This window comes from Schistocerca gregaria, chromosome 3 (genome assembly GCF_023897955.1).
Source record: "Schistocerca gregaria isolate iqSchGreg1 chromosome 3, iqSchGreg1.2, whole genome shotgun sequence".
NCBI lineage: Eukaryota > Metazoa > Arthropoda > Insecta > Orthoptera > Acrididae > Schistocerca > Schistocerca gregaria.
This window is the reverse complement of record NC_064922.1, coordinates 272,564,542-272,578,148: the sequence shown is the minus strand read 5'-3', so window position 1 is coordinate 272,578,148 and position 13,607 is coordinate 272,564,542. Positions and strand designations below refer to the sequence as shown.

Below are 13,607 nucleotides of genomic sequence, written 5' to 3'. Positions count from 1 at the left end.
CCTGGAGAACTACCATGTGAAAACCTGCCTTTTGGCAGAACACTGATACTGATGATGATGATGATGATGATGATGATGATGATCAGTTGATGGTGTTGAATCAGAATTATTAACAAGAGGTCATTATGTGTGAGCCAAATTATTAAATAAATTATTGATACTATTGTTGTTGTTTTTTTATTCTCATCATTGTAGCCTTCAACCCAAAGGCTAGCTTGATGCAGCTCTTCACACTAGTCTGTGCTGAGCAAGTCACATCATCTGTGAATGAGTACCAAATACCAACATCCACTTGAACCTGCTTACTGCAGTCAAGTCTTGGTCTCCCATTACAATCTCACTTTCCTACATCACCATGTTAATTGTTCTCTGATGCAACAGATTGTGTCCTACACCATGAGGTCCTTTTCTCTCCAGTTTCATTTATCATCTTTTCATTAGGTATTCAATTCACCTTGATTTATCTAATCTTCAGCATTTTTCTGTAACATTACATTTCAAGAGCTATTCTACTGTCTACTGTTTGTCATACATATCTCATGCAAGGCTGTACTCCAGGAAAGCTTTTAGTAAGGACTTCGGGTAACACTTAAATCTGTATTATATCCTGATATAATTCTCTTTCTTGGAACAAAACAAACAATGGAAAGTCCAGGATAGAATAAAATTGATATGGAAAGGGTAGATTGCTACTCACTACATGGAGGAGGCACTGACTTGCAGACAGGCATAATGCAAAGACTGCTAAACATTTAAGCTTTTGGGCAAAAAAGTCTTTCTTCAAAAACAGAAAAAACACACACACACACAAGCACAAGTCTCTCTCTCTCTCTCTCTCTCTCTCTCTCTCTCTCTCTCTCTCTCTCTCAATCTCTCTCTGTCTCTCTCGCATGTGCGCGCGTGCACACACACACACACACACACACACACACACACACACACACACACACACACACCTGGTTACTATTTCTGGCTGCTGCCCCCTCCCCCTCCCCAGTTGTCTTTCTTAGAATTGCTTCATTTGCTATTGGCAGTCTGCACTTAATATCGCCTTTATTTCTGCCATCATCAGCTACTTTTCTACCTAAATAGCAAAATTCATCCACTTCTTTTAGTATTTCATTTCTTAATCAAATTCACTAAGCATTATCTGTTTTAATTTGACTACACTCCATTACCTGGTTTTCATGTGTGTTAATGTTCACTTTACTACCTCTTCTCAAGATGCTATCCATTCTGTTCAACTGATCTTCCAAATCTTTTGCTGTCATTAGTGATCCATAAAGCACTTATTTCTTCTTCTTGAACTTTAAAGTTTTTCAAAATTCTTGGTTCTTCTCTCTGAGTTTTAAGTCCTTTAATGATAGTGTTAGATGGTAATGCTCTAGTTCTGAGAGACTCTTCATCGGGTCTGTCCATTGTTAATCAGTCAAAATATTCCCGTTATACGCTGCATACACTGGGAAGAAATTTCTGTCATTTTTTATGGGTAAACAGTTTGTCAAACAAACAGCTTGTTTTGCATACTACTGATACATTTTGCATATGCACACTGTGGCACCAACATTGTTCCTTCAACAAGGCAATGGTTGGTTTCTTCCCCATATTGTCCTCTTGTTGTTAGTGACCCATCTCTAATGACCACGATTCCAGCAGGAAAGCTGGCCAATTGGTAATGCTGTTCTCTTGCTTGGCATATGTTAGCTGCTGTTCATACACAGTTGAAAATCAGTTTGACAACTGTCTAGTGATTTTAAGCAGCTGCAAATGGATTTTTCAGGCAGGATTCCAAGAGCAAGTATCAAATATATCTAAGGTATGTCCTTTCAGTGTTATTGTCTCCTCTCCAGGATATATGGAATCTATTACCACTCTACTTGACTGTGAATGTTGTGTCAGTGGTAGACCTATGGTCCTGCACAGGACATGCAGATACCAGGGAGAATTCACAAGTTTGCAATACTGTCTCCCACTGAATCTGAACCAGTGCAACACATGTCACCCGTTGAGAAGCCTGTTGTGTTCCATGTAATAATGAAGTAAGAGCAAAAGTGTGAGTGAGGGTCTGTTCATCACCAGTGGTTCAAACATATGAAAAACAACAGAATCCCTCAGTGAAAAGGCAGCAAAAGGTAATAAGAATCACGTTGTGCATTCAGTGTGTATGCCCGTAGGTCTCATTTCAAATGTTCAAGAAGCTATGCTGGCAGCCATTGAGGGAACAGGGTAGTGAATTCCAGATGGATGATGCCTCTCATCTGGGCTCTGATGTCATACTTCAATCATTCCAGAACTGGCAGAGACACCTGTCTTTTTCATGCAATGTTAGCATTGTTCCCAGAACTGATCACACCCTCCTGGCTCTGAGTTGAGCAGAAGATTTAAATTAAAGACTTCTACAGGTCTGTAACAGACTAGGCTGCCACTTCCATGACTTGTGCCATTGGTTGGAAACTGTAGGGCCCCACAAAACAGCTCAGGCATACACAGCACAGCAAAGGCTACTGCCCAGGTACTGCACATAAGTTTTTTTTCTAGATTTGACAACTCTCCAAATGAAACATGAAAATAGTAATTTAAAATCTGAAGAAATGTCCCTCCACAGATAAGACTATTTAAATCCTAGTATTTGACTGCCAAAACATTCCCAACAAGGTAACAGCTTTAGAGCTGCTCCTAAAAAGAAGCAGACTACACAATTATGTTGGTTAAAGTCCTAAACTAATTCCTAGGTACAGCTAAGTATATATTGAAAATATAGGCTCATGGAAAACAGAAATTGTGTACACGTTACAGTAGACAAGAAACTCAAATCTACCAAGAGAGAAATTTAAGGTGTATGCGGAATTGCTTGGGCAACACTCAGTAGCAATGGTATCCTCCTACCAAACACCAGACCTTCCCTCCCTGCCTTCTCATATAGACACTTATGCAACTGTAAACTGTAACCAAAAACTTTGAGAAAACCTAACCTCACAAGTACATACAGGGGCTGGACAAAAAAAATGGAAACACTGCAAGAAGTGCATGCTTGAACATAAATGCAGATGCTAGCCAAGCCTGCAAGCTTCACTGTTGAATTTGACTACAAATGTGCCTGTGCAATGTCCTCAATACTTCACAAGTGTTAGTCATGGTCATAACAGTTTTCTCTGTAGTCGTGAGTGCATTATGTTGGAGCTGTATGAATCTGAATATGGGAAAACTGTATGTGCTCGTATGGTGGGTGCTACCATGACCAAGGCAGCCGAAGTGTTTAGTGTTTTGAGAGGAACCATATGAAAGATTTATACCACATACAGTGAAAACAGAAAAACTTCATCTACACTATCACAATGTTGATGAAAGAATGTGTTGAATGACTGTGATATGTGGTCACTGAAGTGGTTTGTGGCAAATAATAAGAGGAAGTCAGCTGCAAAAGACACTGCAGTACTAAATGTCACACTCATAAACCCTGACAGCACCATAAAAATACAAATGGAGCTCCAGAAGCAGGGAACTGCAGTGCAAGCTGATATCTGATAAAAAGCTATTCAGATATCAAAGAGGTTTCAAATTGGTGCAAAGTCTGGGAACTTGTTTTAAATGTTCACAAATGTAATATTGTGCACTTCACAAAATGCAGAAATGAAAAACCCTATGACAAGAAAATCAATGAGTCTCAATTGGAATCAATAAACTCAAACAAATTGTATATTGAGCAAGCAGTGAAGGAAACAAAAGAAAAATTCAGAGTAGGTATTAAAATCCATGGAGAAGAAATAAAAACTTTGAGGTTCACCGATGACATTGTAATTCTGTCAGAGACAGCAAAGGACTTGGAAGAGAAGTTGAACAGAATGGATAGTGTCTTGAAAGGAGGATATAAGATGAATATCAACAAAATCAAAACAAGGATAATGGAATGTAGCCGAATTAAGTTGGCTGATGCTGAGGGAATTAGATTAGGAAATGAGACACTTAAAGTAGTAAAGGAGTTTTGCTATTTGGGGAGCAAAATAATTGATGATGGTCAAATCAGAGAGGATATAAAATGTAGACTTGCAATGCCAAGGAAAGCGTTTCTGAAGAAGGGAAATTTGTTAAAATCGAGTATAGATTTAAGTGTCAGGAAGTCATTTCTGAAAGTATTTGTATGGAGTGTAGCCATGTATGAAAGTGAAACATTGACAATAAATAGTTTGGACAAGAAGAGAATAGAAGCTTTCAAAATTGTGGTGTTACAGAAGAATGCTGAACATTAGATGGGTAGATCATATAACTAATGAGGAAGTATTGAATAGGATTGGGGAGAAGAGAGGTTTGTGGCACAACTTGACTAGAAAAAGGGATCGATTGGTAGGACATGTTCTGAGGCATCAAGGGATCACCAATTTAGTATTGGAGGACAGTGTGGAGGGTGAAAATCATAGAGGGAGACCAAGAGATGAATACACTAAGCAGATTCAGAAGGATGTAGGTTGCAATAGGTACTGGGAGATGAAGTGGCTTGTACAGGATAGAGTAGCATGGAGAGCTGCATCAAACCAGTCTCTGGACTGAAGACCACAACAAAAACAACAACAACAATTAAATTAAATGATCATGGGGGCTTAATTGTGGATAAAGCAGGTGGGAAACTTTGTTTTATTGGCAGGATACTAGGAAATTTGCTTTCCAAACACTCATGTGATTAATCCTAGAATCTTCCTGCAATGTCCTTTATAGGTACAGTGCAAACTTGAGAACATAGTAGTAGAAGTAGTGGTAGTATATTTACAAAAGCAAAGTAACAAGAGATTCACAAATAACACAACTTCCAAATATTTAATGCACTTGAAATAATTTCACAGGCTAAGAAGATGAATGTAGAATCTCTACGCAGCAACACAGCACAGAATCAGACATCTGCTGAAATAAGGATAGCCAAAGCTGCTATTGGAATATGCTTCCTCTTTGTTGCTTCGTGGACTCCATATGCTGTAATGGCCCTTATTGGTGCATTTGGAAATAAGTAAGTACATTTAATTTACAAACAACAATGATGCGTACTACTATTTTGATTAAAAGCTTGATCTAAGGCAAACCTGAATTGCAGAAGGTAAACACATACTATCCATTTTTACAGAGCACTGCTGACTCCAGGTGTTACAATGATTCCAGCTTGTACATGTAAAGCAGTAGCCTGTCTGGATCCTTACGTGTATGCCATCAGCCATCCACGATACAGGTAAATACAGTTTGAAACTGATCTCAATGTATTTTATTCATAATTCAGTGATCCTAAAAATCACATGAAGATATGAATCATAATTGTTGTTATGCCAGTAGAGAGAGAGAGAAGCAATATCTCTTTTGAGACAGCACATGTTTACAATTATCTTTGTTTGGCAACAGAAGATGGTAGGTGGGTAAATCCTTTGAGTTATGGTGCCAACCAACTTATTTTATGTAAGTATTATTTACACTTCCAGTTTACTGGTGATGTATCAAAAATTCTTCTGTCAAGTAGGAGTTGTGAACCAAGAAGAGATTAGATTCACTGGCAATATCACTGTAGATAGTGTGGTCCCATTGCTGGTATTTCTCTGAGCTTATCCCCCTTGTTTGCACTACTCAAAGAATAGCCACAGTTCATGATGTAATGATTATGACAATGAAAATTTTGGCAGATTATTTGACATTGGAATCCTAATTTAAAAAAATTTCAACAAATTTAGCTTTCTTTAACTGATTGCATCATCTGTTGGTTGGACTGTTATCTGCAGTTTAATATTTTAAGAGTATTCAACATAGCAGCTCATAAACATGTGACCTGTCTGGTCCACAATTGTTGGTCTGGGTTCTTAAGGTATACTGTAAACATCTAATGTACAGAGGTGTCAACAATCCCTAAAAAGAAATACAGGCTGAAACATTGGCATTTTTTTTGGTATGAGTTCAATCTTGTTAGATATTTTTCTTCAAGAAAATCACTATTTCCTACAAATTTCATATGTCTGCAAAATGTTTGCCAGCCACATCAGTGCAAAGCTACTTAAACTGTATTGTTAATCCTTAATGCAGTTTACAGGCATATCAGTCCTTTCCAAGGATGTTCTTTGCCGAAGCAACCTCGGCCTTGGTCTTATGTACTATCGTATTCAGTGCATTTAACTTGTGGACTACAAGATGCACTTACTACACTTTAGATAATCATTGCATGTGACAGTTTTTGGTAAATTGAGTGATTTTTTTTTTTTAATCATGCCAACAGAGTCTGTTTACGCACTCCTCAGGTGTACTCCTGGACATAACAGTGAAAATTTGACTCTTGACTGTGCAGAATTTACTAATCTGAACAGATTCAACTGGGGCAATGCAGCTGCACAGATGTCTGTGTGTAGGAGTGGGGGGAGGGGGGGGGCTGAGGTGGAGGGGGGGGTGAGGTGGAGCAGGGGGGGGGGGGGGGGGGGAAACATTGTGCGGCATGCACAGATGCATGTAAGTTTCACACTCTAGTTTGTCATTCATCCAAATGCTAACAAAGTTTTTATTCCTTTTGATGTACCTATTGATGACTCAGTGTAACAATTATTTGGTGAACTGTATCCTTTACTCCTAAATTATTTACAGTCTACCAGAACTTTCCTTACGACTTTAATTTTCATATATAAATATAAGATAAATGAGAAGTCTTTGGGAAACTTGCACATTTTAATAACAATGAAGCACATTATCATGTCTATGTATAGTCAAGTCAATAGAGAAAGTAAACACAAAGAGGCAAGAAATATCAGATTATGTGCAAGTCTCAAATAATCAAATTTTTTTATGTGCAGTTTCAAGAGAGGTCTATGTATATGTGCAGTTTCAAGAGATGTCTATGAACCACTTGAAAGGTTAAGAAAAATTTCTAACTCCAATGAATGTGAATGTGTAAAAAAATTTGTAACTCCATAATTCAAGAAAGACAACTGTAATTATTCTTTCTAGACAAGATAGTTGTCCACCTTCATACCAAAAAGGCACATTATGGTACCTTAATTTAAAATTGCTACAAAGGCACTTGTGGTGCATAAAGCAAGAAGGCATCTCATTAATCCTTTCAAACCCACATTAAATTTTACTTTCTCTTAGTTGCAGCAAAAATATTTTTCACAGTGGAAATCTCATGTACACATATGGGAATGTTCAATCTTTTTATCATGTTCAAGTGTTGCCAGCTGTTGGGTTTCACCATAAAAATATCAACAAATGAATGTAGCAGTGCACTGCAGCTTTTCACTGCCAACATACACATAAGTGGTTGGTTAGGTGCATTCCACTGTATAAATAAACATTATTATTGTTATTTTGCATGGTAATTGAATGATCAGTTTATTTATTACAAAAGCTAATATTTCAGCATTAGCAATTTTAGTCAATAAAAAGAAAACAAAGTATATTTTGAAAATGAGTACATATTTTTGTATAAATCTTCTATCTAAAATCATTATAAAATCATCAAAGAGCATTACGGCATAAAGAAAAATTTTCCTTCCTCCAGAAAAAATTAATGACTGAAAGGGTTTACATATTGTTCATCAAAATTTATAAACTGAAACCTGTTGTTTTAATGTAGTTTCAACTAAAATGATTATGGTTTGAAGCAATTCATATAACAATCATTAAAAAAAGAGCATGCATAACAAGCTTGCATAGATATGTTGGCAAATACACATACAAAACAGTGGAGGCATAGTTTCTCTTTTACAACTCCTCCACTAAAATAAATGTCTGTATAATCCTCATACTTTCAGTCAAACATCCTAAATCCTTCTATGATGTTGTATACTTAATAGCTATGTATGCCACTTGATACATTCTTCTTAACAGTTCTAATAACAGAACCATTTTCTGGTTTTCTAGTGTAAATTTCCTTTTTTAAAAAAATGCCTTGTAGGACTGCAATAACAACATGAAAGTGATCTGTGTCTAAATCATATTATTTAACAGTTAAACTAAATAGATATCAGTATAAATATTGTGGATTACTGGGGAATGTCTCTCAATTTCGAAACCTTTGTGAGCAACCTGTAAGTAATATATATGCTTTGTATCTAGTAATGTGTACTTGTATGTTCTTTTTAATTTTGAAAATCCTCTTCTTGCCAGTTCGCTTTTTATCTGAGAGCAAAACTGCTGTTTCCATTGTGTAACTATAGTTCTTTTTGAATTATGTGAAAGCATTCATGTGAATCTTTGCTTTCTAAGGCTTCTTCTGATGATTATGGATGTCTGCCCTATGCATTTGTAGAGTAATAGGAGGCACAATCATCCATGGGTTTGGAAATCTTTATGAAGAAAGTGTTTGAATTTGCAGTGAAGATGCAGTATTTTAGTCTTGGATGAATTTTATTCTTCTGAGTTGTTTTGATCAAATTACATATTTCTTGAGTCAGTCTAGTCTCAGAATTTATAGGTTCAGATTCAACTGTTTCTGAGCTATCTTCCTTCATTTCACAACTTTCTCTACCTGTCTCTCTTAACAAGATGCAATGTCATAGAGACTGCTTCACCCTAATATTTGTTGGGTAATCCTGTATCAAGTAAAAATAGTCTGGATTTTCTACTGTAGTTCTGTTGAGCCTTACTGCCTCTCCATTTTGTTCTAATGTGTAAGTTAACATCATTTGACTTTTTTATGCCTTCATTGTTTAAGAAGTGTACTAGATCCCAGTTCATATATTTTTTTCACTATCAGGGTGCAAAATGCAAACTTTTCTACTAGTTTGTTTTCCATGTATCTCGTTAACCCTCTGATAATTTCCGGTACTTTGTTTTTAACAGTGAGTGTGAAAAGAGTCACTTTATTCAAACAGTCATCGGCTAACATCAGACAATATTTAGCATGTTCATTTAAGAATGTATTAATTCAAGTATACCTTTCATTCTCAACCTGGAATGTAACCTGTCATGTAACACACGGAGAATCAACAGTTCTCATATATTTGATGTTAGTGGCCATATTTTTCTGTAAAGCTACTACTTTGGCATGGTTTAAGCTCTGTAATTTTCTAAACTACCAGTTAGCATCATTTGAAACTGATACCAGTTTGTCCTCACAACAGGTGAGTCACTCTTAACATGGAGTGACCTGCTGCTCCTACCCAGCCTTCATTAACCAATCCCTCTTTCCCCCCCTATTAATAAAACACAAAAGTTAGAGAGGTTTGAAATATTTAGGATAAATTACTACTCACCACATAGAAGGGGAGTTGAACAGTGGATAGGCACATTTAAATGTAGTCTGTTAGATTTTTTTACATTCATGGGCAATGTCATCTCTAGGTGCATTTCCCTTTGCAGAACTTGAAATTTTGTCCCCAGAAGGTAAGTATTGGCCAGCCATTCTGTCTCCTTGTAATTTAACTTTTAACTGATTATCTAGTTTGCCTGATTTGGAAGCAATGATGAACATCTCATACAAACATCCCTTGCTGGTGACTTGCCACTTAACCTTTCTTTTGCTAAGATTTTTTTCCCACTGTGATTATAATTATAGTAAGACCTCAGTGCCTTGAGTATATTACATGTGTTATTTCTATTATCTTTCCTGTGAACTTGAAGAGCTGACTGTTATTCAATGGCTGATAAGCACATTTCATTCATCATTTTCCATAGTAGCTTAACATTCATAGAGTCTCTGGTTGTTGGTATACTGGAATCCTCTAGGCTCACTATCATTGATTTGTATCCATCAGATAGTGCTTTCATCAAAATAAATTCTACCTATTAACTTTTCACTTTAAAATTCAGTGTTTAACTAAATATTGTATTTGCTTCAGCACTACATACTTTCAACTAACCCATTTTTTGTCTAATATGTATTTCCATAACTTTTTGTGCTGATGATATGTTTTCAGGGCAAACTTCCATATATTTCAGTTCTCTGGCTCTTTTAATTTTTCTGTCAGAGGTTTTTAGTTTGTGCTGAAATATATTCTGATGTTGTCTCTTGTAATACAGATACAAATATTTTTATTGCTCCAAAATGGAATATTTATAGTTTTTTCAAAATTTTTTTACTAGCTGCATCTTCTGGGCCCATAGTCTTTTGATTTAATGGTGATTTCACCTTAAGTGTTCAATGTTTGAAGTAACTATGCAACATCTATTAAACACTGAATATATATATAACAAGCAACAATGGATACATTGACAGAGATTCATACAAATTAGTGGAAGCATAAATTCTCATTCACAAGATTTTTATTCCTGCTGATTTGCAAAGGACACTATGTTCATCCACTTTTAACTAATTTTACAGATTTTTGTAACTTGATCATCAATGTTCTTATCCTAATATACTTTCCTTATGTGTCTATGCAACAGTTTGGCAGAGTTTTTTTTATCTGTTCTATAATTAATTTGTTATGTTTTAAAAATGTTCATGGATTTCCTTCTCACTTGTTTCATAAACAAAACCATGAACAACTGTCAAATGTAGCTGTATTTTTCCATCATTCCAGGGTTGAATTGCAAAAGCGATTACCTTGGCTCTGTATTAAAGAAAATCAACAATCCAGTGACACAACTTCAACTGTCACAGCAACATCTACTGGTGCAACTACCACACCAAGTTAAGAATACTCTGGCATGTTACCTCGGATGATGACTTCTGCAATGTCTACGGTACTGGCAGTTCTTGAATGGAATGTGTGAGACCTGTAGATATATCCATTTTTGTTCTTGGATGTTGTGAGATATTGCAATTTTTGGTACACTATAGTGTCATGTGATCAATAAAAACTGTGTGAGAGAAATGCACTTAATGCTGAGTTCTACAAAACTGAAAATCACCATTTGTCTGTGCATGCTTTTCTTTTATAAATGGTTAATTTTAAGAATTGTCTCTCTGTTAATATCTCTCAATGTGCTCTGAATAATGATTTTTTTTTCTTTTCTTTTTTTTTTTTTTTAAAGTGTGTCAGACAGTTTCTCAGTCTTTAATTCTGTGAAGTTAAAATGAATCAGAGAAGCACTGTCAAAATTTATCTAATAAAGGTTCTGAGTTGTATAGAAATTTTTTGTGAAATAGTGTGTGAAATGCTCAGTGGTCTATTTTTTTCAATCAGTTCGTGATACCATTTTCTTTTATTTGCAGCAGCAATAAATCACAATTACTGTATGTTTTTGTTTTTATTGATTTCAAATATGATTTTCCTTTCATAAACATTTGGCCAAATTGTGTACCTTTGGCCCTTCTTGGGAAAGTGAAAAAAAAATCCACTTTCATTGATTGTATTCAAAGATACTATTTAACAGAAAAATTAATGCTAGATATCAGTTTTAAGGGCTGTAGACACTGCACAAAATAGAAATTTAATTTTGGGCTGAAATTAACCAGGATATAAAATAAATAACTGTTATTCACTTTCCACATCATTTCCAAGAATTTTGAAGGCCATCAAAAGCCAACATTGGTCTGAATTTTTCTGTGTATCAGAGACAGAACAAACATAAGTGATATATTGGTTTCTTCAGTAAAGGACACCACTCACACAAAAACTTACATTTTCTTGTGTCTGACAGTTTCACAATGTGATCTATATGCTAATAGATTGGCAGTTCATGGATGTTGTTTCACACGACAATTTAAAGACAAGACTGTAACACTCTCAACAGTGGCTTATTTCAAGCATTCATGGAAAGAAGTAGCAAATGAAAACCACAAGAATAATTTGATAAGAAATATTACTAACAGAACTCCCAGAATATATAACATTGCTACATTATTATATTGCCCATTGTGTAAGTGCAAACTGCTACAGAGATTTTCTAATGATTCCAGCACTATGGTCTGGTATAAATGTGCTGTAATATGAAAGACAAACAATAATCATTAATCTACTTTCTCAAGGCAATATTTCTATACTTGAACATTGGCTATCACACACACACACACACACACACACACACACACACACACACACACACACACACACACACACACACACAGGTGGGAGGGGGGGGGGGGCAGGAAAGATGATGTAATATTTCTGTAATAGGTTGTTTCAAAAGTAAGTCCACTTTATACTAGTTCCACAATAATCCACGTAAGATTTCAGGCTTAGATCACACAACAGTTTTTATTTTGCCTACCGATAAAGATATCTGCATTTAGCAATACACAATATTTTCAGGAAATGGAGAAAGCAGTCTGAAGTACTTCCAGAAATTTTTTTTTAAAAAATTTAAATCTTTTAACTGTCTGAATCACAAACAATATGCAACATAAAATTTTATAAATAGTTGTTTATATAAACAAGATCTGAAAGAACAAGCTGAAGTAGTAAACTGCTTTAGGTAAAATTGAGTTAAATAGTCTTCGGGAATACGTAAGGGGCAGTCAAATGAAAATAAGACAGATGGAAAAAAGGAGGTTAACTGTTTATTATTTCAAAAGTAATTACCATAACTGTTAATACATTAATCCCACTGTGAGACAAGACAGTCATGACTTCATGGAAAAAGGTTTGCAGTTGCCTAGGGAACAATGGCTGTACCCAGATGTGCACCTCTTTGTCCAGAGCAAATCAATGACCATGAATGTCATTCTCTGGGGCTCCAAAAATAGGGAAATCACATGGAGAGAGATTGGGTCTATAGGGAGGATGTGCATAGGCTTTCCAGAAAAACTTCCGCAGCACAGTGGAAACAATCTTGGCAACATGTGGGCTTCCCCATGTTGCCAAGCTTATTTTGAGTAAACACACACTATACAGTCCTGATTTCTCCCCATGTGACTTCCATATGGAGGTGATGCACAGTACACTCAAAGGAAAAATGATTGATTTACTGGAGGAATTAGACACTCATACTTGTATGGAGAAAAGTGCTGATCTTATACTAAACATACACCGAGAATCTAATCAGGACAATTTCTTCAATATTTTCTGTAAATTACATTTATTTTATGTGGCTAGCCTGTACTGAAGAAATGTTTGTAGTGTGTGCTGCCCAGAGGACAGAAATCTGCACTTCTGTCTACCTGCAACCATTTGCTCATAAGCACTTGACGTTGATCACCACTGCATTCTCAGGCTGGGAGATGGTGCTTCAGCCACACTGGCATCTTCCAGCTTTTATTAGTTATTTTGAGTGCTCGTTCTTACTTATATAAACACTGTACTCATATGTTAAAATGTATATTGCACTCCTTGACTTTTAACACCAGTTAAATATATTGCTTTCTTTTAACAACTGTTCTCTCTTAAACAGTCGTTACTTAGTCCTATGATTTCAACATTAGATGGTCAGATGTGGTTTTCTTTTTGTTCTTGTTCTTAATTCTTACTTTCATTTTTTATTACCTTAACTACATTTCTTTTATGTAATTTATTTTGTACCTGTGGGTACTTATGCACCACATGCAAGCTTATCTGGCAAGTCTTGATTGGCTTTCACAAGTATATGCAGCTATCAGTCTACTGATGGATTCCAATAAGTTACAAACAAGTTTGATCTACTTTGCATATCTATATATTTTATCTTTTTGTTTTTGACAAGTTACCTCTCATAACAATGAAGAGTAATTTTTTTTTTACATAAGTGCAGTTTTAATAAGCGTGGCATGTTGCTTCAGGTAGAAACATCAACAT

General features: G+C 35.7%; 1 protein-coding gene across 1 annotated transcript in view; it reads left to right on the top strand.

Annotated features, from left to right (window-relative positions):
* Window positions 1–11,134, top strand: part of LOC126354665 (opsin, ultraviolet-sensitive) — a 66,131-nt gene extending 54,997 nt beyond the window's left edge. Inside the window, exons 6-8 of the mRNA XM_050004449.1 lie at window positions 4,836–4,996; window positions 5,111–5,212; window positions 10,476–11,134. Of these exons, the coding sequence (XP_049860406.1) occupies window positions 4,836–4,996; window positions 5,111–5,212; window positions 10,476–10,590 (378 nt within the window). The 3' untranslated portion in view covers window positions 10,591–11,134. The remainder of the gene's footprint in view (window positions 1–4,835; window positions 4,997–5,110; window positions 5,213–10,475) is intronic.
* Window positions 11,135–13,607: the final 2,473 nt, after the last annotated feature.